Raw genomic sequence first — 26,832 nt, forward strand, 5'->3', positions numbered from 1 at the left:
CTCAAAAGGGGCACTTCAATGGAGTCTCTCGGTTGGGAGGAAGATGAAGAATGAATGACCAAGTCAATACAAGTGTAGATAATATATAAAATCCCATATTTGCGTTTTAGTCCCTGAAATTTCCAAAATTTGCAAAAAGGACCCTGATCAAAAACAAACCGGCTCGAGAACTCTGTAATCTCTGATTAACTCAAATAAAATCATTTAAGATAAAAACAGGGTGTTACACAAGCAAAATCCAGCAAAGCTTCCACTCGAACGTGTGTGCCTTTTCAAGGGAAATTTCATGCTCGAACCACCTTCCAGTAATCGCTTTTTTCTGCATATTTTTTGAACAGTCAAGATTAATTTCTGAATAATTTCTGTTAAAAAAGTTATGCAAATAAAAAATAATTGAAACATCATATTTTTAAACAATTACAACTAATCTATAGGTTCCTTGCAACTGCGTCTATTGTGTCCTCTCGCATGACAACGACCACATGTTGAGACACGTGTATTAACTTGCGATGGTATTCTCTTCGTCCTTCTAAGACCGGGCTGACTACGCACAGAAGGAGCTTGGATTATATCGGATTCAGCAACACATGACTCACTGATGTCAAAGGTTGGGATAGGATTATGATGTCCTTTGTACGCAGCGCGATACGCTTCGATCTTGAAATACTTGTCACAAAAATCATACACAGACATAGATTTAGCCTCAATGGCAGAGCAAGCATTCTTGCACGGAATCTTATTGATCTGCCAAACTCTACATGAACAATTCATATCCACTAAATCCACGACAAATGACTTTTCACCATCAACAACCTCAAACTTCCAATCACACGAACGCTGAATTCTTAATGTTCGGGATTCCATATATGCGCTTACAACATACTTATATTTTCTTGGACTTACTTCCTTGGTCATGAGTAAAGTTGATTCACGTCGTTGGTGCATCATTTTCATTATCTGCATGCATATGTGATCAACCATAGCAACAATAAGCATATGACGAGTTGTCCTAACCCAACTATTCCAACACTCAGCTATATTGTTATTTATAACACCCCATCTATTGCCAACAAACAATGCATTGGCCCAACTCAGTGGATCAAAATTTATAATAAACCCTCTGGCAAGTGGCATTGACTCTAATATATTATTTATATGTTGCTCGTACTCTTGAAAAGACGGAGCATACGCAGCTTCTTGAATATCGAAGACCAATGCTTTTTGCTATGCCTGGGATAACTTCTCAACATCTAAAAAATTTAATAAAAATTTAGATTGAGCTTAAAATGATCAGATGATATGAAAAAAATAAAGTAAAATTGCTCAAGGATACGTAATTTTGAATTTACCTGCTTAACGAAATTATCCACTATATGTCTCAAACAATAAGCATGGTGACTCCCAACAAATACTTGATTCACTGCCTTGATGATACTGGGATATCTGTCCGAGAAAAATGTGAACTCGTCGAATGAAATGCATTGATAGTAAAGGAGCACACGACTCAAATGATAACAAAACCAGTCCCAGTTCGCATCATTCTCCGCATCTACTATGTCATAAGCAATTGTGAAAAGATCATCGTTCGCATCTTTCGACACAACAACTAAGATGCATCCTTTATACTTATTCTTTATATGAGTACCATCCAAAAATATCAATGGCCTACAACCACTAACAAAACTGACGGCACATGAAAGAAAACAAATGAACAACCGTTTGAATTTTTTAGTCAAAGGTTCAATCTCACACTCTACAACACTACCAGGATTAGTCTTTTTAACAGCAGCACAATACCATCTTAATCTATCATAACATCCTTCATCTGTGCCATGAACATCATGCATTGCCAACTCTTTACCCTTCCACACTTTGCGGTATTCTAACTCTACCCCAAAATCTCTTTGCAAGTCCATCTGCATTGTACACAGACGATAAGAGGGCTCTCCTCTCAATTTTTCTTTCACAACATTCGCTATCCAATGGGCATCGGCTCTAGGATGCCCTCAACTACGTAGATTATTCTCACCACAATTATGTTGCAGTTTACATTTTCTGATAGCAAAAAGATTGTCTCTTTTATGTTTCGAAACTTAAATTCTCCAATCGCAGCTATTTTCATTACAAATCACAATAACCTTCTCGCTGTCATTTTTTACATGCATAAATGAACGTCTTGTGGCAACAAATTTTTTTTTTCAAATAATTCCTAAATTCACCAGCACCCTTGAATGTTTGTCCTACACCACGAATACAATTAATCCAGACATTTATAGTATTGGCGCAAGGGGGCTGTTCAACCTCATTGTCACTCTTCGACTGCGTGTCTTCCTCATCAACCCTTACCAGTTTAATATACAATTAATAAGATAAAAAAATAATAATAACTACAAAAACAATTTTTAAATTTTTAAAAATTAATCTTGGTTTAAAACAACTAATTGATAATTTATACAAAGCAATCTACAATATTTTACATTTAACTTTTTTATTAAACATGTTACTAAACAAATCAAAATAGGAGAATGAAAATACGGAAAATAATAGTAAATGTATTTTACCTCCCATCATTCAAGTTATTGAAGTGTTCATTTTTATTCCCTGCCTCAATTCAATCGTCGTAAGCTTTACACACATATGAAGATGAATCATATTAAGGACATCATCATCATCATTCAAAGACACAAGCATCTTATGCAATAGAGCTATATATTGAAGAATAATGGATTCCGGAGATATTTCTGCACATTTTTTGCTCAGACTCGCAAAAACATCCATCAAGCTACAACCACAGAAGATTGAGATGATAAACAACTGCTGCTTGAATTTACAGCAACCCAAAAAAGAAAGATTGCAAGGACCACTTCCAGATTCCATTCTCAAACTACAAAAGGAGAATGCTTTTCAATTCAGTAAATCGAAGCATAATAATAATATATTGCACACAAACAATACAAAATAACAAATTTAGAATACTAGATTTTAATTCTAATAATTTCAAACACAATAATAATACATCACCAAAACCCCCAAATTAATAATTAAAACATTATAATCGAGAACAATATAAAATATCAGCTAATCTATCACAAATACTCATCAAATGAACTTATTTCCAGCAACAGACGAAAAAATTGATATTGATATGCTAATCTGTAAAACTAAGGCAATGCACGAAAACTCAACACCACTTAGAATCATAAAAAATATCAAACAATTCCATCAATTCAACATTTTAAATTTGTAAGACATACATCAAGTTGTGACAATAATTTATTCGCCAAAAATTTAAAAAATTTCAAATCTAAAATCTAACCTGCAAATCTTAGAAACTTTCAGTTTGAGCACAAAGAAGGGCAATTCCCTTCAACCCACGTCAATATAGATCTTCAACATTGCCCAACTAAAAATAGATCTGTAACATTTTTGTTGATGAATTAAACGTTTAAGATTGAGAGAGAAAGATTCAGGAGAGGAAAATCAAGAAGAAGGAAGGAACGTCCTGTTTTTTTTCTTTTTATTTTCTTCCTTAAATCAATTTAGGGATATTTTTGTAAATTGGCCATAAGTGGAAGTTGAAACAAATAAAAGACTTTCATCCATGATTGAGAACAAACTTATTATGCAACAAGGACTGAAAAGGTATGTATATTTGTTATTGGGATTTATCACAAATTTCCTGTTATTTGTTACAATCCCGATTAGTCTACACGTGTCATCTTTTAATGTGTCACAAACCAACCGGAAGAAATGAGAAAGTTAAACGTAGCATGGAGATTGGAGAATGGAGATGAGTTGTACTCAAAGGAGTGGCGAGGAGAATAGCAACCATATATATCTTGAGGTGGAGTCGAATAGGAAGTGGCGAGAATTCCAGGCGTAATCTGATGCTATTATCCTTTCAGAATCTGCGCTGCTTTAGCGCTCTCTTACCCTCTTCCTCTTCCACAAATCACCACTTTCGTGCTGCCCCTTTCCGTGTATCTTGTCGGGTTCCGTCGGCCTCAATCGATGCTGATGGTGATGCAATGTCTACGATTCTTGCGGCAGCAGGTGATGATTCCGGCTTTGATGGTGACGCTGGCGGCGGTGGTGCTCCTGGGATTCATGTCCCGAGGCAGAGTTATATATCAGTTCCTAAGTCGGAGCTGTTGGATGCCATTGTCTCCACCATGTTTCCCTCGCATGAGTCGGAGCAAGCCCACCAGTTTCTTTATCTGTCCCAGTAAATTTATAGTAACATCTCTTTTTTCCGTGTCCTTCAATTATTATTTTCATGTTTCAATTGTTGTTCATAACTTGATTTGCTGGTTTTGGACAACGGGCGTGTGAAAATATTATATGAACTCTTGGGTGTCTCTTTGGGTTTGTTTATGCTTTGGTAATATATATTGATATTATTTTTGACTACTTTGTTAATTCTATGCGGGATCTAGAGTTTTTGTTGCTATGAGGATAGTAGTTAGCGGAACAAAGTACACGTTTGAGAAAAAACCTTGACCAAAAAGCATAAAACATTGAAATTGCTAGATGGTTATCCAGTTTTTTCACATTTATAGTTTGAATATGATACTTTTTCATGACATTTGGTTCTAACAACCGTCTTGATACTATCACACATGTTTTACCTACAATTTTCCGTTATGCTTGCAACTCTCAACAGGTCCAAACATCATTGCGTCCTAGTACTTTGCAACTGGCCCATTTTTCTTTGCAGCAGCTCTATTGATTTCTTGCCGACATTATCCACCGTCTCCTTGTACCTTGCACCAATGCCATACCCTCTGTAAACTAAAGTGTCATCAACTGAGTCCAAGCCAATGTGCAGTCTAAATCAGATAGAAATAACCAACAGTTAGTCTTGAAGCTTGATCATATCACTGGGTTAGTGGTTGGAGCAGTTGAGGAGGCCTTACTCACCATATTCACGCTTCAATGACGCATATATATGGTAAAAACTAATCAATAATGTGAGTGTAAGCAACCATTTAAGCTTGAAAAAAAGAAATTGTGTATCAATTCAGAATTCAAGAGTGTTTTCTCCGATTTGGTTCAAAAGAAAACAAGAGTGAATTAAATCTGAACTTGCTTGTTTATCTTGATTGATTGTAACCCCAGGACATTGGCAATAATAGTGACTCCGGTGGGCGTAGGTCGATTTTGACCGAACCACCTAATAACCTTGGTGTTCTTGTTCATTCCTATTTTTTCACCATTGCATTACTAGTTTTCTTGATTTGTGTGTGTGTGATAATTCATCCTGTGCTTCCGCCTAGTTCAATCGACAACACCCTCATATGTTGTCTGGTCCTTTCTTTATTTCGCATGTACTCGATACTTCATGTGTAGACCAGGACACAGGTCAGGTTAAAAATCACTTGCATCCATTATGTTGCTTCAGAGGGTAGCTAGCTCGGGAGAGCTCACATCAGAGAGTAGCCACTATGTGAATCTGAACCTTGACTCAGAAGTTTAAAAGAATGAGTGTTGGGTTCCGTTCTTGGGTAACAAACTTTGGTTTTTTATTGATTATCAACATAAGACCTTTCCCCTTGCTTGTGATTCTGAATGTTCTGAAGTCTATTTGTGAAAATGATGCTTTCTTTATCCTTCAATCCATCTGGTGGCGTGATATAACAATCCATTTAATAGTTTTATATGCTTTCTTCCAGAGAAGCAAATAAGTTAGAAGTTGTTCATATCTGCTTGTGTAATGGCAGATGCTTGGATTCAATTCTTCATGCTGAGCATAAAAGCATTTTAGAGGAAATGAGGGCTGACTTTGATCTTACTCTTTCCACAAAGGGCAAGGGTCTCGGTCGCAGTGATTCTCCTCACAAGAGTGCCCCTATTTATATGAATTCTTCCTTGACGAGTGGTAGTATAGATAAAGAACAGGAGGAAGTGGTTGATTCTGATATTCCAATGTCTTCTAATTTTGCTTTCAACTTAAAGGAGCTTCTGGATTCTTCCTTGAAGAGAAATTCCAGCAAGGGTTCCAGGTATCTAACATTCAGACCAACTGCTTTTTATGCTATTGAAACATGTTTTTAAACCACCGCACCAGATGTGCTGTTGAAACATTTTTTTTATCACGTAATGATTTATGAAAAAATGATGTGCCAAATTATGTATATTGAGTCACGTATTTGTATGATGCGTTAGTCTGAATGTGTGTCAATCACATTATAGAAGTTAGTATTATTGGATAAATAAGGCCGTGATTTAGACAAATTCATAAACCTTATTTATTAGATTTAGTGGTAACATCTATTTTAATTGCAGTTTAGGAAAATCCTTATAAATGTGATGCTTTTTCTCTTGCTTATAATCTTTTAGATCACCACTTCACCTTATTCATTTGAGTATATTGATTTGGTTGTATTACTCTTTAAAGCAGCATACTCCATAGAGGTCCCCTTCGGGCACCACTAATTTCACATGGTTCCACAAACTTTCAGTTGCTCCGTGTACTAATTCAATATCAGCCCTAAAGGTAATTGTAAACTGATAATTTGAGCTGTCATAGGCTTAAAAATTTGACAAATGATCCATGCTACGTGGCCGTAGTCCATAATCGATTGGTGCTGCTTGTCTCATTTGGGACCACTCTTTCATTTTAAAAATCAGTGCTACTTGTGGATCTTCAATGGTAAGGTGAAGTGGAGATGCTTAATAAAGAGCGATGAAGACATTTGGCTAATGACAGCTGAAAGATAGCTCTTTCTTTCAGATTCTGGCTTTGCTAAAATGTCAAATTAAAGACAATGTTTCATATGAAATAAAATACAAGATTTAACGATGGTGATCATCCTAACACTGAAAAAAAATGACCAACTTAATCAACTAGAAAAATGGAAGTAGATGACTGGATGGCCGACTGAATATCCATCCCTTTATTTTTGGGATTTGATTTTAATTGCAACACAACATGGTAATTTCATCATTATACACATGAGGATGTGAAGCAGGACAAATGCAGCCCGACAAACGATTCTAGTCTCATGTCAGGTGCACTAATCATCCGAATGACAAATCACTAACAATCTAGTTACTTTAACCACTTCAATACCATCTCAAGCATCACATTTTCATCCCCACTCAAATTCATACGCAGCCATGTCACTACCATACTTAGGCTACATTGCTTGTTACTTTCTGACAAGATTTCAGCAGAATCTTTTTAACTTTTACTTAATCCCAATTATACATGCATACACATCGATTTAACCAATATATCTCGGTAATAAACCACACGAAAATCATTCCAAAGCTGGATATCTGAAAAGTCCCCAATAAATTTTAAACTCTGACAGAAAATAAACATGTCAATATATCAGATTTATTTCACACAATAATGTGGCTGTATGAGGTGAATCTTAAACAATACCAGTTGAGTTAATGCCAAAAGATAGATTTACTCGTGTGTTTCGTATATGAATGAAGTTGGTTCAGTTTCCAGATAATTTGAATGGAAATAATTGAAAATAAATGTTAAAAGCTAACAATCAGGAAGAAGACGATGTGTACTGTCAAGCATTCTTTATTCAATACTTATTTTATCTCCCTTACTTTACAATCTGAAGTCTCCAAGATAAATAGAAGATTTCTGCATCTAAAAGATAGGATAACAACCTAATCTTTATTTTAAACGTAAAAAGATAAACTTGAACTAAAGATAATTATCACAACAGACTTATCAACACTCCCCCTCAAGCTGGAGTGTACAAATTGTACAATCCTAGCTTGTCTACAAATTTTTGAAACAGAGGTCTGCATAGGCCTTTTGTCAGAATGTCAGCTGTTTGCTCAGATGCAGGGACATAGGCTATGCTGATTATTCCTTTGTCGATCTTTTCTTTAATAAAATGTCGATCGACTTCAACATGTTTAGTTCGATCGTGGTGGACTGGATTGTGAGTGATATCTATTGCAGCCTTATTATCACACCGTTGTTTCAGTGGTGTCGCTATGTTCATTTTCAGCTCTTCAAGCACCATTTTCAACCATAGGGCTTCACAAACACCATGAGCTACTGACCTCAACTCTGCTTCAGCACTACTTCGAGCTACTATTGGTTGTTTTTTGCTCTTCCATGTCACCAGATTTCCCCAAACAAAGGAACAATATCCTGATGTAGACCTCCTATCATTTGCAGATCCTGCCCAGTCAGCATTGGTAAAGATTTCAACGTTTCTTGCTTCTGTTTTTTTGAAAAATAGACCCTTTCCTGGCGTCCCCTTCAGATATCTTAGGATTCGATAAACAGCTGTCATGTGTTCTTCCAATGGAGCATGCATAAACTGGCTTACACAACTCACGGGGAAGGCTATATCTGGTCTAGTATGAGACATATAAATCAGTTTACCAACTAGGCGTTGATATCTTCCTTTCTCAACCGGATTATTACTCATTGTTTCCCCCAATTTCAGATTAGGATCCATTGGTGTATCAACCGGTTTACATCCTAGCATTCCTGTTTCCTTTAAAAGATCCAGCACATACTTACGTAGTCCAGATTTGTTCCTTGCCACTTCCATGCCAAGAAAGTACCTCAATCTTCCTAGGTCCTTCATTTCAAACTCGGTGGCAAGCTTCCATTTCAGTCTCTCCATTTCTTCTTGATCATCACCTGTAGGGACAATATCATCCACGTAGACAATAAGAAAAGTTTTTTTTTCCATTCTTATGTTTATAGAACAATGTATGATCAGTATTGGCCTGGTGATATTCAAGTTTTAAGATAGCCTTAGTAAATCTGTCAAACCAGGCTCGTAGAGATTGTTTCAATCTGTACAATGACTTCTTCAACCTGCATACGTTACCCTTCTTGCCTTCCTCATCAAAACCTGGTGGCAACTCCATATATACCTCCTCCTCAAGATCTCCATTTAAAAATGCATTCTTCACATCCAACTGGTAAAGTGGTCAATCTAGATTTGCTGCTAAGGACAGTAACACTCTTACTGTATTAATCTTGGCCACTGGTGCAAAAGTTTCTAGATAATCCACCCCATATGTTTGTGTATATCCCTTTGCAACTAATCTTGCTTTGTATCGTTCAATTGAACCATCAGCTCTATATTTTATAGTAAATACCTACTTACATCCAACAGATACTTTTTCCTCGGGTTTATGAACAATTTCCCATGTTCCATTTGTTTCAAGTGCCTGCATCTCTTCTAGGACAGCCTTTCTCCATTTTGGATCAATCCAAGCTTCCTGTATTGTAGTTGGGATTTGAGTACCTGATAGGTTTGAGATTAGTGTCTTAACAGAAGCTGATAGATGGCCATATGTCACGAACTTGGCCACTGGATGTTGTGTGCAAGACCTGGTCCCCTTTGGTAATGCAATTGGTACATCAAGGTCCTGAGAAGAATTGTTCTGCAGCATATCTATATCATCCAGTGACTCAGAATCCAAGCTGGAGAACTGGGTGTCAAGGGGTACTGGTTCTATTTCCTTGTTTGGATGTTTCTTTTGTGAGTAATTTTGTGCAAACAGCAGCTGAACCTTCTTCTCTTTCTCGCAAACATCAAATAATGCTCTTACATTGTAGGCTAGGTCATCCAAGTTTTTTGTATTTGAGACGTTTATTTCCTTCTTTGTTTCGAAATAATGATTTTTTCCAATGTGAAATTTGTCAATTATCGACAAATGTGTAAAATTACAAACATTAATTATATATATTTGAAGTCAAAGACATAAAAACATAGGCTGAGAAAAGCAGATTTTATTAGGGTTAAAAGTGAAGAGTACAATACACTTAGTTATAGAGTTTTATCTTTCTAGTTCAACCGAACAAGAAGTTTTCTAGAGTACTAATCAAATAAACTTCGAATTCAAATAATGTTGATCAATCTAACTATTTGAACTCCAACACTCCCCCTCAAGTTGGGTTGTCGATGTTGATCATGTCCAGCTTGGAAAATGTCTTGCGTTGAGGATTTTTTGAAGAAAAGTCCTTTGCCTGGATTCCTTTTGAGGTTTCTTAGAATTTGGTATACAACATACATATGGTCTTTTGTAGGTTTATTCATGAACTGGCTGACGACGCTTATGGCAATCCCATTTGCTAGGACGTGCATGTGCTAGATAGATTAGTTTTCCTACTTTTTGTTTGATAAGAAATAATATTTATTTCGGATCACAAATCCCGAAAAGAAGAATCCCTCCCTTTCCCACCCCTCCACTTATCCTTCCAAAACCTGACCTTGATATCCCCTTTAACAGGGTCCTCACTAAATGGTGAAAAGCCGAGTAAGATCTAAAAATGAATTTTCATGGACACCTGAAAGTAACATTCCTCGCTAAACCAGCATCCCATCCCTTCTCTTGTAACCCGTATTTACTTACTATGATTCTTTGCCACAATGGTTTGTACTCAACATAAAACCTCACCACCATTTCCCCAACAATGCCATATTCCTCAAACAGATGTTTCCAATTCCCAACTCCTCTATCTTTGGGTTGCACACCTGCTGCCAAGCGACCAAAGGACAATGTTTTTCGCCGTCAGCCCCATCCCAAAGAAAATCCCTCAGAACCTTCTCCATCGCCTCCGCTGTGCCCATTGGTACCCGAAAAAGAGATCAGAAATGCATCGGCAAAGCGTTCAAAATTGCAACAATCAATGTTAACCTCCCCCTCCCCCCTTTTGACAAAAATGCTTTCTTCCAACTTGCCAACTTCTTTGATAGCTTAGTCAAAACCGGTTCCTAAACTGGTACCACAAATACTTAATGGGCCAATTCTCCCTACTATAACCAATTTGTCGGGCTAACTCTTCCATTTCTTCCCCTTCGCGATTGATACCCAACAAAGCAATTTGTCAGGCTAACTCTTCCACTTCTTCCCCTTCGCGATTGATACCCAACAAAGTACTCTTCTCCAAATTGATTCTTAATCTTGACATATTGCAAAACGATCTGACAACATCTACCAAAAACCCCAAGTGGCCCTCCCTCTTGACAAAAAATAGTGTATCATCCGCAAATTGAATATGAGATATCTTTACCTTATCTCTAGATTCTCTACCTACCTCCAAACCCGGTATGAGATCCATGGTCTTAGCCTTATCAATCTATCTCCCCAACACATCTACCACCAAATTATTAAACAAAAAAGGTGACAACAGATCCCCTTGTTTGAGCCCTTTATGTCCTCGAAATTTACCTCTTTGCCTCCCATTAATCATAACAGAGAATGACACATTCGAAACACAGACTTTGATCAATCTCCTCCATCTGTCAACAAACACCTTCTTCATTAGAACAAAATCTAGAAAATTCCAATCCACATTATCACAAGCCTTTTCAAAATCAACCTTGAAAACCCACCCCTTCTACTTTTTCCACCTCCCGCCTTCCACTATCTCATTCGCAATTAGGCAACAATCAAGAATTTTGTCTCCCGTCAATAAAGGCATTCTGATATTCTGATATTGTGTATAACATGAGTTTCTTCATCCGTACAGATAGAACCTTAGCTATGATCTTGTATTGACTAGTAGTGAGATCACTGGGCCTAAAATCTTAAACCTTGATCGAATCTTGCTTCTACGGGATCAAACAGATATATGTCTCATTAATTATTCCATTGATGACACCCCCTTCAAAAAATTCACTGAGAACCTTCATTAGGTCTCATTTAATAATATCCCAACATTCCTGATAAAATGCGATTGTAAATCCATCCGGTCTTGGAGCCTTACAGCCATCACACTCGAACACTGCTTTCTTAACCTCATCTTCTGAAAAGGTTTTTCCATCTCTGGTCCCAACTCACCATCAATAGGGCACCACTCCACTCCTTTGATACCCCAACCCCTCACCTCTGATTTACTATACAGATCTTTGAAAAACTTGACTATGATTGTTTCTATTTGATCCTTATCAATAGTAACCGACCAATCACCCCTTTCCAATTTTTCGATTGTAGCGTTACACTTCCGCTGATTCAAAAGGAAGTGAAAGAACTTTGTATTGTGGTCCCCTTCCCTAACCCACTTCACCTTTGCGTTTTGATAGTCAATCTGATTCCTTCGGCACACCATTTCTTCTAAAACACATTTTGATTCCTTTCTTTCGGTTGCCACCTCCTCAGATCCCAACCCTTCACTGTCCATCTCATACAATCTTCTAATTTTTTCTCTCAATTCAGCAACTCCTACTTCCACCAGCCCGAAGACCTCTTCGTTCGATCTTCTAAGGCCGCACTTCATAGCTTTAAGTTTCCTCATAAATTTATCCCCTCCCAACCCTGAAATTCTGCATTATTCCACCATGACAAAAAAAGGATTTAAAGCTTTTATGTTTTAGCCACACATTCTCAAATCTAAAGGGAGATGGTCCACAATTAACTTTCTAAAATATCTATTCACCGGTTTGAGGAGGAATGTGGAAAAATATATACTAATCTGTATTTTATTGTTATTCATGGCAGACTGTATATCTTAGTAAATTAGGTATATTGTGATCAATTTATTTTGTTAGGATATCCCATAAGTCATGGGATTTTACATAGTTTATAGACTCATTTTCTTCTAGGACTTTCTTTGAGATTTCTATATATTCATGTATACGTATCCTTTCTAAATATAGAAAATATCATATTTTTATTCTGCACGTTTATGAACATTTCCAAAAAGCAAATTAATGAACTTAGTAAGCCATTGCTGTCAAGTTGAGATGTCCATCTTTATATGGATATAAGCCCGTTTTCTACAATTGTCTACCTACAAATATTTCTCCATTGTCATGTCTAGGGGTGGGCGTGTTTTAGTCGGGAACCGGACCCGACCGGGTCGGTTAGTTGGCAAAAAAATTGAGTTCGGGTTGATACCCAAACCCGAAAAATAAATCTCGGGTTGGTGTCGGGTAGTATTTTTACTACCCGAAAAAATGTCGGGTACCCGACTTAGTTAGGTTTTTCTAATATATTATATATTATATTATATATGTATACTGTATTATATTTAAATTAGGAAATAGAAATTAGAGGGCTTCTCTGAAATAGTCATCGTATTCTTCATCTTCATTTCTAGGGTTTTAATTTGAGATGTGAAAAAGAAAAAGAAGAAGAGAAATGGAGAAATTTGACATGGTTTTCTGTCTTGCTAAATCTCCAGTTTTCTCAGGCGTCAGTCTACCTTTCTTTGTGACCTTGTCTAGGCTCGTTGTGTGAAAGAAAGGAAAAAAAACTATATAGAGGTTTCGCCGCCGCCGTTGATTTGAACCAGAGGTCGAGCTTAACGATGGAGAACAAGATAGTGTGGTGATCTGAAATCTCATCTCTTTTCAGATCTGGTGTTTTCACCATTTTCCAAAATATAAAAAAATAATGATGCAGTGATTTTGAAAGAGCAGAAAGATGAAGATGGGTTCTGTAACTTTGGTTTATATATCATTTATCACGTTTGAAATAATAAAAAATCCTAAAAAATATTGTTTAAAAAAATTTTGGAAAAAAAAGATTGAGGAAATTTCGGGTACCAGAATATTTTAGGTCGGTTTCAATGACTACCCGATTGATTGGGTACCCGACCCGATGAACCCGAACCCGACACTATCTGACCTGACGCCCATCCCTAGTCATGTTCTATGGTTCAGTTCACTTGACTGATATGCTATTGTTGCTATTTATTGTGACTATCATTCAAACAACCCTTGTTCTTTGATCAACTTGAGTTCAGTTGTTTCTTGGATTTGACATACAGTTTAAGTTTTATGTAGTGATGTGATCCCAGACCGTTTTCAACGAGCTTTCATGAAACTGCTCTACAATGCTGAGTTTGAAGAGTTATCACATCAGGATTTGATGTTGGCATCTGCACTAAACACAAATTATCTTTTAACATTGCCAATTTATGTTGATTGGAAAAAAGCATCCAAGTCCAATTGCATTATATTCAGGTACAATATTACTTGGCCCAATCCCCACTTTCGAAATGAGAAGAGTGGTGAAGAATTTAGCATGAACTTTTGATATGCACATTCTTAATTTGCCTTTGAAACTTATTATTCACTAGCAGTCATTTTCTTGGCATCTTTTCTCTGATAACAAGGTATTTTTATTTCTCTAAACTTACATATATATCATGTTCCTGAAGGAAACAATATCTTTCTTGATTAAAATACATGCAAAGGCACATTGTTTTTTCTTCCAACTCACGTGGACTCAAGCAATAGTAGTTCACATCTTTTGAACGATATTTCATTTGAAAATACAGAAACATTTTATAGTATATATTTTTTAATGCGATTCCTGATGCAGCTCTGACTAATTTGCGCAGAAATTTCCTCTTGTACTTCAAAACAGGATTAATGAAATATAAATTCTTAAAGTTGTTTAATATTGTAAATTTTATTTACCTTTTCACCTGTGTATTGTTTATTTCATTTGTTTTCTCTCCGAGACTCATCTTCTATAGCTCTTGCTTGATGCAACATTGGCAGATCATTCACTCTTCTCACATTTTTATTTACAGGCGGGGTTATGCAACTGAAATACAGAAGGGAATGCTTATTGCTGAAAAATTCGATTATATACAGTCAAAATTATTGCAAAATTTCATTTTCCTCATTGTCAAACCTTTAGGGAGATTTGGAGGCTGGTTAAACGAGGTAACTAGCATATCTAGTGCTTTGAGTTCCTTTAATTTGATCTATTTATCATTCATAATGGGGAGAGTAGTTTTTGAAAAAAAGGAAACTATTTTATTAATTCTGTACAATAATCCTTGGAGTACAACTCTCTTTAATACTTTCAGAATACAAATCAAAATACCATGATTTTTTGGTGTAAGGATCAATCTATATATATATATATACACACAAGATCAATCTATATATATTTACGATCCTACCAAATATAAAAAAGATTCTATCAAATATAAAATAAGTTTTGATCTAATCCAATCCAAATATTTCATCACTCCCCCTCAAGCTGAGCTATAGATTTTAACGAGGCCAAGCTTGTGAGCAAGAAATTCAAGAGTTTGTTTTGTTAGTCCTTAGATCTGTTGGTTGTTGAGAAGTAGGAACATATTGATTGTGCCTTTCTCCGGTTTTTTTCTTGATAAAGTGTCGATCTACTTCAAAATTTTAGTTCGATCATGATGAACTGAATTGCGAGCTATCATGATAGTGGACTTGTTATCACAGTCTCACAGTAGAGCTTCGTAGAATTTTCAAATCCTATCTTCAACTCTTCCAGTACTCTTTTAATCCAAATAAGCTCACATATTCCACGAGACATGGCCCTGTATTCTGCTTTCACACTGCTCCTAGCCACATCAGATGGCTACGCCATGTCACCGAGTTTTCCCACAACACCGTACAATACCTAGACGTTGATTTTCAGTCATCAATTGAACCAACCCATTCTGCATCTATAAATCCTTTTAGACTCCAATCGTTGGTCTTAGCAAAGAACAACCCTGTTGAATTAGCATTTATCTCTTTAGTAGTTATGATAAGAATAATCTTTATTTGCCAATGAGCCCTTGGCCCAATGGTTAATCTTTATTTGCCAATGAGCCCTTGGCCCAATGGTTAAGGGTGAGGCCCTGAGACCAATTGGTCTCAGGTTCAATTCCCGCTGATGGCGGGTAGGTTTCCTAGTATATTTAGGTAGATTTAAGCAATTTCATCGCTCGAGATAAGCAAGTCTCGAGTTCATGCTCAAGTCCCGTCGGTTGTGCGGGCAGTTTCATTACATTGTTGTATCGTGTAGTTGTAATATTGATGAAATATTGTACTTGTACTCTCAAAAAAAAAAAAAAATAATCTTTATTTTGGTATTTAAACTTTAGGCTCCGTTTGGTACGGTATATTATTAATCTCGGTATAACTTAATTTATCCAATCCTGCGTTCTTCTCCACATATTATTTATCTTACATCAATCAAATTATTAATGATTTATCTTACATCAATCAAATTATTGAATTTAAATTACTATATTACCCCTTATAAATAATATATTCATATTTTATTTATTGTTAAAAGGACAAAATAATAATTTATCATTTTTATATAAAATTTAATCAATCAAATCAAAATAAACTATAATTTATCAATCAAATAAAAAACTATATTAACTATCATTTCTTATTTTTTTTAATTACATTACATTACTTATCTATATGTTATTTATCCTATCACCCAAACCAAACGGAGCCTAAATAGATTAGATTAGATCTCTTAATTTAGGGAAGTTCGGAAGAATAATATTCTATAAATCTGATTTGTATTCTTTCCTTTTGATCAATGAATAAGAATATTACGTTTCCCTTATGCCCAAATTCTCTTTAACGACATGGTATCACAGAGTAGGCAGAATCGATGACAAAATACGTATGGCCACACCACCTTCTGACCCTTCCGAAACCAACTCCAAATCGGCACCTGCCACCCATGGGATGGGCGACGCCTCTTCCGGGCCATCAAATGTCATAAACTAAATGGGCAAAACTATCTCCATTGGTCTCAATCTGTGATGACGTTCATCTGTGGCAGAGGCAAAGATGAACTTTTGTCGGACACATCCAAGACCCAAGTTTAAGGCATGGAAGATAGAGAACAATTTGGTTATGTCATGGTTGATTAATTCCATGACTCCGGAGATCGGCGAAATTTTTTCCTCTATCCTTCTGCAAAAGATATCTGGGATGCAGCCCGTGATACTTACTCATCTACGGATAACACAGCAGAACTCTTCGCGATAGAGAGTATTCTCCATGACCTACAACGGGGGATGACACTGTCACCACCTACTTTTCTTCACTCACCCGTCACTGGCAGCAGTTGGATTTGTTCGAATTTCATAAATGGAAGTGCCCCACTGATGAGAAGAAATATAATTCCATCTTTGAACAGAAACGTGTGTTTTAATTCTTATCGGGCTCTCAATGCGAAAACCATTAAGGATAAATTCCCAATACCAGTAATCGACGAGCTGTTGGAAGAACTTCATGGTGCAAAATATTATTCCAAGTTGGATTTGCGAGCCGGATACCATCAGATTCTTGTGGATCCTAGTTGTGTGCATATGACGGCCTTCCGCACTCATCACGACCACTTTGAGTTTGTAGTATTGCCCTTTGGCCTTACCAATGCACCTTCTACCTTCCAATCAATTATGAATTCGGTGTTTGGGCAGTATTTACGGCAGTTTATTTTGGTTTTCTTTGATGATATTTTAATCTACAGCCCAACGTGGGAAGACCATTTGGGTCATGTTCGCACAGTTTTTTCGATATTACGACTGCACCGATTTGTCTTGAAGCAATCCAAGTGTATTTTTGCATGGACAGAAGTGGCCTATCTCGGTCATGTGGTCAATCAAACAGGGGTTAAAGTCGACGAGGACAAGATTAAGGCAGTCAAACAATGGCCAGCTCCAACCACGGTTAAAGGGTTGAGAGGGTTTTGGGTCTCACCGGTTATTATCGTAAATTTGTCAAGGATTATGGCATCATTGCCGCACCACTTACCCAGCTATTAAAGAAAAACTCGTTCAAGTGGAGCGACGAAGCTTCTCGAGCTTTTGACCAATTAAAAACGACGATGACAACAACGCCTGTTCTTTCCTTGCCGGATTTTTCAACCAACTTTGTGGTGGAGTGTGATGCGTCTGACATTGGGATTGGCGCGGTTTTGCATCAAAATGGCTGCCCCATTGCTCTTTTTAGCCAGCCTTTACCACAGCGACACAGAAAGCTCCCTGCATATGAAAAAGAGCTAATTGGATTAGCTAAAGCAGTGCGCCATTGGAGGTCTTATTTTTGGGGAAATACCTTTGTGGTTCACACCGATCATTACAGCCTTAAGTTTTTACTGGAGCAGCGTATTACGACATCCCCACAACAACATTGGATTAGCAAACTTCTGGGTTTTGATTTTCACGTGGAGTACAAAGCGGGCAGCTCCAACGTGGTGGCAGGCGCGCTGTCTCGGCGTGATGAGGAAGGGGGCAGTTTATAGGCTATTTCCATGCCTCATGTCGACATTTTCAGCAAGATCCGCGAAGAACATAATAAAACGGCAGAGCTACAACCGTTGATCCAGAAAATCCAGCAAGGCGTGGTTATCGGGCCTTGGGAGTTCCAGGATGGTCTTATATGGTATCGCCAGCGTGTGTATTTACCAAAAAACTCCCCCTCCATTGCACCTGTCATTTCCAGTACACACAATGCCTACCATGAGGGCTTCCAAAAAACTTTGCATCGCATTTCTCGCGATTTCTTTTGGATGGGAATGAAGCGTCAAGTCCAAGAGTTTGTGGCCACGTGCCTCATCTGCCAACGGAATAAGGTGGAACTTTTAAAACCTGCAGGGTTGCTCCAACCCCTTCCAATTCCACAACATGTATGGGCTGATATATCCATGGATTTCGTTGAAGGGCTTCCGATATCGCAAGGTAAAAATGTGCTATTGGTGGTTGCGGATCGCCTCTCTAAATATGCTCATTTTTTAGCACTCTCGCACCCTTATACGGCGGTGCATGTGGCTCGAGTTTTCTTTGATCACGTGTTTAAATTGCATGGGCTGCCGGATACCATTGTTACTGATCGAGATGTTACCTTTACAAGCTCTTTTTGGAAGGAACTTTTCCGGCTAAGTGGTTCACAATTATGCTATACTTCAGCATATCACCCGCAATCCGATGTTCAAATAGAGGCTGTCAATCGCATTGTGGAGATGTATTTGCGTTGCTTCACGGGGGACTATCCAGAGAAATGGGTCAGTTGGCTGTCGTGGTCCGAGTATTGCTACAACACCAGTTTTCATTCTTCTCTTCGCACTACGCCATTTGAAGCCGTCTATGGGCGGCCCCCACCTCGATTACTGCCATACTGCTCCTGGCTCTCACGCATTGATTCCGTGGATCGAGAGTTACAAACTCGGGATCAAGTTCTCCTGGAATTGCGAAACAGGCTCTTGCAAGCACAAAACTCCATGAAAACACATTATGATGCTGCTCATCGTGAACTCCAGTTCAACGTGGGGGACAAAGTGTTGCTTAAGCTACAGCCCTATCGCCAGAAATCGTTAGCTTCACGCAAAAATCCGAAACTCGGCCCTCGTTATTATGGTCCATTTCTGATCCTCAGTCGCATTGGGTCAGTCGCATACAAACTTCAACTTCCAGAGTCATCCAAAATCCATCCAGTTTTTCATGTTTCGGCACTCAAAACATTCAAAGGCACTCATGATGCAGATCCTGTGCTTCCACAGTTTCCGACCGACGAGGAAAGCCGACAACCGCAGGCCATCTTGGATACGCGCATACGCAATGGTAACCAAGAGTTTTTAGTTCATTGGCAAGGACTGGCGCCATCTGAGGCTTCTTGGGAAGTTGTTTCTGTTTGACCGAGATCCAAGATTTGTATCCAAGATTTGTATCGCGCTTTTGGAAGAGCTTTCAGCAAGCTATGGGGAGTAAAGTCACACTCAGTACGGCTTATCACCCTCAAACTGATGGCCAAACTGAGAGGACAATCCAAACCCTCGAAGATATGCTGCGGGCATGTGCCCTGGATTTCAGCAGCAATTGGACCGCACATTTACCTTTAATTGAGTTTGCTTACAACAACAGCTATCATAGCAGCATTGGAATGGCTCCGTATGAAGCACTGTATGGGAGAAAATGTCGTTCTCCTCTTTATTGGGATGAAGTCGGAGAAAAGGCTGTCATCTGACCCGAAATTATTCAAGAGACAGTAGAAAAGGTTGCAATAATCAAGGAGAAACTTAAAACTGCACAAGATCGTCAGAAAAGTTGGGCAGACTTGAAAAGAAGACCTGTCGCATTTGAAGTGGGTGAAAAAGCTTATGTCAAACTTTCACCTATGAAGGGTGTAGTACGTTTTTGCAGTGCTGGAAAATTAAATCCGAGATATGTGGGACCATTTGAAATTCTCGACAAAGTGGGAACATTGGCATATCGACTAGCTTTACCACCTTCTATGTCAAGGGTCCACAATGTATTTCATGTTTCTCAACTAAGAAAATACATTCCCAACCCAAGTCATATTTTGGAAGCCGAACCCTTAGTGACGGATGGTAATCTGAATGAGGAGCTGAAGTACAACGAAGTTACTATTCGAATCGTGGATACCATGAACCAAGTTCTTAGGCGAAGGACTATCCCTTATGTCAAAATTCAATGGTCAAATCACACTGAAAGAGAAGCTACATGGGAGTTGGAGGAGAAGATGCGGGAGAAGTATCCATACTTATTCGAAGAACAAAGTTAATTCAAGTTTCGAGGACGAAACTTCCAATAAGGAGGGAAGGATGTGAAGACCGTAATTTTCCTTAAGGTTAACATTTTTAATTTATTATTATTTTGTTTATTAATTTAATTGTGATAATTAGTATTAGATATTGTTGGAGATAGATTATAATTTTGGGTATCTTGATAAAATATTATTGAGATAAGTGATCAAGATTTTGATAGAGTTAAATCTTGAGAGATAGAGTTTTATTCAAACTTTGAATGCCACTATCCTAGTCTATCATCAACTCTTTTGAGTGCCTATAAATACAGACCCAAACCTTCACAAATTTCACATTCATAAATCTGCTATTTTTCTTTTGGCTTATTCATGTAGGAGAGGCTGCTTCTTTGAGCCAAAGTTCTGTCAAACTTTATTCCCTTTTATTTTTATTTTCCAACTAAACCACAAAGGGGATTTGTCCTTTAGCTCATATTCACGTGGATTTCAAATTTGGAAGAATTGGTTGGTGATTTGGAATAGAGCACGTGCAGGGTCTAAGGATTAAAGTCCAATCATTCTGCCAATTTGGGAAAAACCAACCAATAGGAATTGCTAGAATTCAATTCTGAATTTTCGGGAATTGCTCTCTGAAGTTTCGGTCGAAGATTTGCTTATTCAAGTATTTTATTCTCAAGCGAATATATTCGGTAAGTGGGCTTATGTTTTAAAATTATATGTATGTTTTACAAAATTCGATCGCTCATATTAATTGTTGGAATTTTGTTATTTAATATTATTCATGATGATGTTTTGCTGAAAATATGTTTTGACACTGTTATGAATCGAATTAGAAGTGGAAAGGGAATTTCCGAACCATGTTATGTTATGGCCCTGATGCGGTGGGTATAATAACCGTTCTATGACCTCACCCCTTAGAGGGATTACATATAGGGAACTGATCAGTTAGCCACGATTAATGAGAGGAATTTCAGTGTCTTGTCAAAAATTACGTTATGTCATGTCATATATGTTATGATATTGTTTATGTTATGCTATGTTGAGACATGATATAAAATGTTATGATTTAAGTTAATTAATGAGTTTTTGATATAAATATATATATATATATATTTTGGAATGATCGATCGGCCCCCACTTGCTGAGTGTTTCCCAAAACACTCACCCCTTACTTTTCCTTTCCAGATCATAAAGATGATGACTTAGAGGAACGTGAACAAGATATGTTTTGGGGATGGTGATAGAATATTATTAAGACTAAATTTCGTTATGTTTGTTTTGGGATTTTTTTTACATTAATGTTTTATTATTAAGTTTTTAGACGCTTCCGCATATGTTTTGTTATTTTGGATTTATCGAGTTGTAAAGACATTGTTTTGAAGTTTATTTATGATAATAGACTGGTTTGGTTTAAACTGTACTACGAGGCTGGTTGTTTTATAATTTGTGTGAATTTGAAACAACGCCGGTGGCACGTCTCGGTCTCGGGGCGTGACATCAATATAAACGTTTGTTTCACAAGATCGGGTGGTTCTCTTGTTTTCCTCGAGCCCCAAATATTCAACTAATCATAGGTCGTCAAGGTCGTAAATCAAATCAGCAGGAATCTTATTCCAAACTAAGAGATTTCTCGGTCCAACGTCCCATAACTCGATCCCAAACTCAGGCACGTAACAAGGATCAAACATATATATGTTTCATTGTCGCTCCATTTACAATTCCTCCATCAAAAAACTCCTCAAACGACTTCATCAAATCCCCTTCGATTGTATGCCAGCATTCCTTATAAATTTCAATTGAAAAACCGTCGGGCCCCGGGGATTTCGATCCATCACAATCCAAAACTGCTTTTTTAACTTCTTCATCTGAGAAAGGTAGCTCGAGCTGTATCATGGAATCTCTATCAATTGCACTCCACTCCACTCCTTCTACACCCGTCCCCCATTCCCTAATTCACTAAACAACTTTCTATAATAGTCTATCACTAGCGAATTTAGTATGAGGCATGAAAGAGCTGCTGTGAAATCTCACAAATCTTTTGTAAATTAATAATATGAGCTGTTACATTTCAATAATTGCCTTTGATGTTTGAACTGATGGCCTGACATTCAAAATAGGCTGTTTTTCAATGTTCTTGGCTTCTTGCAAGTAGTTCATTTCTCCTAAAAGAAAAGAAAATCCTTGAAGCAATGAATGATGTTTTTTACGGGTGAGGAAGCATTAAATGAGGCATTGATGCCCTAGGCTGAACCAGGATATATGTTGATATAATAAAAGTGAGTGAAATATTGATGAGGAACACTATCACACATTATGCAATCTTTCCTTGGCTTCTTGCATAGTTGATGAAAATGAATTTCCAGAGTCATACCTTTCAAAGCCATGATTAGTGCCATAAAAATGGGCCCGTAACCATTATTTTCACCTTATCTTGTCTCGTGGAGCTCAAGGAAACAAACTGTGACGCATACCTGAATCACAGGTCTTATTCTCAAGTTTGCTTCTGTTTAAGCTTTCTATTGACAAGATGCCAGTTGTTCTGCTGTGGTTTGCAAGAGAATGTGGCATTTAGTGGGTTAGATTATCATATCTTTGTAGATTGCTATAGCTCCATTCAAGAAGATCGAACTTATCACTTGCAACTTATCCTTAAAAACATGATAATCTCAATGCTGAATATTCTCTTGAAGGATTTAGTCGCACTGAGCTGTAGGTTATGTTGTTCTTGAGCTACAACAAATAAATGGCATTTTTGGCAAAACCTCACAGTAATAAGTGTGTGATCTTATTTTTAATTTTCGGGACTTTCCTAATAATTTGTTGCTACCACTGTTTCCTTGCTGAAATATCAAATAGTAACCGAAATAAATGAACAAGAGAATTTAAGAATTTGCTATGACCACCATTTCTGGCGTCCACGGGAGAATTGTCAATTACTAACCAAATTAAAGGAACTAGAGAATCGTACATATGATTAATGGTTGTATCCTTTCACTGGATATGTAGATTCATAGCGGATGAAGGAAACGAATGACAATCTTTAGAGCTAAGGTTGGTTCTCGGAGACCAAAGCTGCAGTTCTTTCCAAGAGAATGTCCTCCACTTGCCACTAGCAAATTCTAGACTATCAAACAAAGAAAAATAACATAAACTATTTGCTTTCCAAACTTTCCACCAATTTTCAGCTACATTGTATTTGAAAGAACTTTGTCTGAATATTATTCCCCAATTTTTAGCTGGAAAACCTTCATCATCATTTGCATAAGCATTCCTATATACTGATCTTATTCCACAGACATTTATAGTACTTCCTTTCCATGTTTAAATTTATGCAAGGTTCATGCAAATCAACCTTTTCGGAAAACCTAGAATAGAGAGATTGGTTATATGATTCTTCTGTTGTGTATTGTTTCATTGAGTTTTTTACTATGCTTGACGTTTTGACAATTTTAATTTCTCATTGCACAGGTTTTTGAAAGAATAAGCCTGAAAAAAGACACTGAAGGTCTGGTAGATAAAATTATAATTCGGCTTAAAGAATTTTCCCTCTCCTTGCAACCAAATTCAAACGATCAAATATGTGATGACCCTAAAGAAGTTGACAGCATATCAAATAATCTTCCAATCTGGGAGGCAGCGCAGAAGGCAGTAACTCGTTATGAAGCAATTCTTTCGGCAGTTGGGCCTCGTGAGAGGCTCTTGAGAAAGTTTTTTATTTTATTGGGCTTAGTACCATCAAAACCTTTGCAAGCATATGACCTTGATTCCAAGAGTACTTGTGAATCTCATCTCAGGTCTGAGCTTGTTGGATTTTATTGGATTAAACTAATGACTTGTCTAAACGTGTGTTGATTAATAATTTTTACTTTACCAATTAGTTAATATGTTTGTGGGGGTTGGCAGCGCTGGGATACCTATAGTTAAATTTTTGTTTTACATTGCTGGGGTGACACAGTCGAAGAGAAAAATCCAAAAGGGTTTTCATTGGTTCTTTGATATCTTCTCGTTAACATTTCCCATGGTTTTTTTGCATTCTAGTTATTTACCAGAAGGCTTCCCTATCCTAAAGATTATGGGATTCATGATAGTCCTTGATCACTTTAGATTCTTTGTTGGCATGGGTTCTAGCTCGAATTCTGTTGCAGACGTTCTATTTTAGTTTAATTAGATAGCTATGTGATTACCCTATTAAATAAGCCATTCTAAAGCAGGTTCAGAAGGCATCAAAATTTTTGGAGTCCATAATAAGTTCTTGCGCTGTAATTTCAATTACAGAGAAGAAAAATCCATGCTTCCTTCATACTAGTATTGTAAGTCTCAATTGAATCCTCATGGAGTGTTTCTTAATTCCTCTATTTTCTTTGCTATGATTTCTTTTCTTTAAACAGTCATTGAAGCAACACTGCCATATGACGTACAACCTTCAATGTTAAAAAATTTAGAGACTGGTCTTGCATCCTTACTTTGCTTTGAATTGGAATTCATTATATGAACATGACATTTTAGTATTCCCTGACTGACACAATGTCTCTCTCTCTCTTGCTCAAGTAGTTGACCATTATATAATTGCTAGACAACTCCACGATTTCGGTGTCTCATCTCAAATTTGACACTCTTTCGAAGTGTAGAACTGGTGCTGATCTTATTTGTATTATCCAACAGATTTATACTTCTGCCAAGCCTACAATCTTCTTCTTGGAAAATTTCACTTATCCTGGAGATAGCAATTCCATTAAGATAAAAGCGCACTACCTTTGTAATCAACCCTATTTTAATTATATAATATTTTACGTTTCTTATCAAAAAAAAAAAAGAAAAAAAAAGCGCACTACTTTAATAGCAGTCCAAGAAGATGAACTTGTTGGGTCAAATTTCCTTTATCTTCTAAAATTTCGCCAGTAACAGCCATGGAACCTGTACCTCTAGCCATATTATGTTGTGTGCGGTGAGACAGCCATCTTCCTCACATGATCTACATTGAGACCTTTAAGCTGTTAAAAATAAATAGGAGTTCACTGTCAACATGGAATTTGTGTATGAGGTTCGTGGTTGGTAAGGTTGACTTTTGGATTTGGTGTTAGTTTCTCTATTACATCTCAATGTCTGTTATTTTTTTGAGTATTAGTTTTAGGTATAACATAGTCAATTGTAATGTCATGTTCCTTTCTGCATCTGCATAAATTCTATGAGAATTAATGAAGATGATTATCTTCTCAATTTAGGACTGCATGTGGCTTTCTGAAATTTCCATTTATACATAATCAACCAACATGAAATTTCCATTCATACAGTGAAAGCTTTTTGCCAAGGATTACGCTAAGTGACATATGGAAACCTGCAACACTTGAAAGTTGTGGAAATGACTTTTGGAAGATGTTAAGGACTTCTGCTTCTATCCTTATATCAGAGTCTATCCTCCAGGTTTTTCATACGTGAATGTCCCATCCTCTTATCCTTATGATGATATGTTTCATTAATATTTTCTTAGCATAAAAAAGGTCATCCTTAAATTTTTTGGCGTTCTTATTTTTTTTTATGTTTGTGCTTAAATATCAGTTTCATATCCATAGTTCTTTAGATATGCGAGTGATTAATTAAAAAACTGACACCAGAACTTACATTCGCATTTAGTATCATATTTGCTGTATGATTAGCATATGTTTAACTGTGGAAATCTAAGTGGAGGAGGCAATGGAGATACAAAGGTATACGTCTCTGCGCCTTTTGCGCTATGAATGCCTGAATGACATTGTTTGAAGAATAGAAATGTGTTATTGATTAACTATAGTTTGTTCAAAGGAAAACAACGCGATGACTTCGCCTCGCACCTCCCTTTTCCTCTTCCCTTCAGATTTCCGACCATAGATCCGGCCGATCCCAGCCTTTACCTCATCTCTCTTTCTTGGCTTTTCTTTCTCTTTCTCTCTCCTCTTCAGTCCTTTCCTTTCTGAACCCGCATTCTCTCGATTCCTTTCTAGACTCTTTCTTCTACCCTCTTTCCTAGATTTTCCTTTGACTTCAAGCCGTCGAAACTTTTCTAGTAGGATGCCGAGGCGGGCGGAGAATGGGCAATACAGATTGGGGCCTTTCGAGATAAGGCCACCACAAGCGACGAAGGACGTCAAAATTGAGCAGAAGGTATTCATAATCAAAATGGGTCAGGGAGGGGCTTCGATTTGCTTGACAGAAAGAACGAGGAGAGCTAGCTTCTTGCTGGAGTTGGATTTGAACTGTGCGAGGTGGCTTTGGACGAAACTTTGGGGGTTTATCAAACACCCTAATTCGAGTTCCGTCTTCAGTAAATTCCGAGGACAGGAAGCTGCTGTTTCTACGCACAATTATCTCAATAACAGAGGAAGATTTCTGGAAGTGCTTAAAATAGCGCCGGGGGGTTTCAAGCAACGTATAATCGTTCCCAGGGGGCGTGCAGAGGGAGGCTGGATCAAGCTGGCTAATCATTTGCGATTTTTCTTACAAAGGGAGAACGTCAATGCTTGGGCTCATGCCAGAAAGAAAAAGGGGGTCGAAATACCTAAGCAACGGGAAACCAAGAATCCGGACAAATTGGCATCGCGAGATCTATTGG

General features: G+C 37.4%; 2 protein-coding genes across 4 annotated transcripts in view; one reads left to right on the forward strand and one right to left on the reverse strand.

Moving 5' to 3' along the window:
- Window positions 1-223: 223 nt before the first annotated feature.
- Window positions 224-1,922, reverse strand: LOC140862925 (uncharacterized). Its single transcript, XM_073265953.1, has 3 exons — window positions 1,350-1,922; window positions 553-957; window positions 224-319 (listed from the first exon to the last, which is right to left on the reverse strand). Exons 1-3 carry the CDS (start codon window positions 1,920-1,922, stop codon window positions 224-226), a joined length of 1,074 nt encoding a protein of 357 aa, XP_073122054.1.
- A 1,793-nt stretch (window positions 1,923-3,715) lies between these two features.
- Window positions 3,716-26,832, forward strand: part of LOC140875104 (uncharacterized) — a 39,990-nt gene continuing 16,873 nt past the window's right edge. The window contains exons 1-6 of one of the 3 annotated variants that reach the window (XR_012148346.1): window positions 3,716-4,225; window positions 5,721-6,002; window positions 13,737-13,916; window positions 14,492-14,627; window positions 23,715-24,040; window positions 25,538-25,667. Coding sequence is in view for 2 of the 3 variants with exons in the window: in XM_073278647.1 (XP_073134748.1) it covers window positions 3,888-4,225; window positions 5,721-6,002; window positions 13,737-13,916; window positions 14,492-14,627; window positions 23,715-24,040; window positions 25,538-25,667 (1,392 nt within the window). In the remaining variant the exon portion in view is untranslated. Of the gene's footprint in view, window positions 4,237-5,720; window positions 6,003-13,736; window positions 13,917-14,491; window positions 14,628-23,714; window positions 24,041-25,537; window positions 25,668-26,832 lie in introns of all 3 variants that reach the window. The other 2 variants (XM_073278647.1, XM_073278648.1) reach the window with 2 other exon arrangements.

This window comes from Henckelia pumila, chromosome 1 (assembly GCF_033568475.1).
Source record: "Henckelia pumila isolate YLH828 chromosome 1, ASM3356847v2, whole genome shotgun sequence".
In the NCBI taxonomy this organism is placed as follows: Eukaryota; Viridiplantae; Streptophyta; class Magnoliopsida; order Lamiales; family Gesneriaceae; genus Henckelia; species Henckelia pumila.

Bases quoted from the DNA above. Each gene is read 5' to 3' on its own strand.
- LOC140862925 (XM_073265953.1), bottom strand. From the start codon at position 1,922: ATGCAGATGGACTTGCAAAGAGATTTTGGGGTAGAGTTAGAATACCGC. The intron at 958-1,349 runs GTAAATTCAAAA...ATATGCATGCAG, and splicing joins TGGATAATTTCGTTAAGCAG to ATAATGAAAATGATGCACCA. The intron at 320-552 runs GTGCGTAGTCAG...AAAAATATGCAG, and splicing joins ATATAATCCAAGCTCCTTCT to AAAAAAGCGATTACTGGAAG.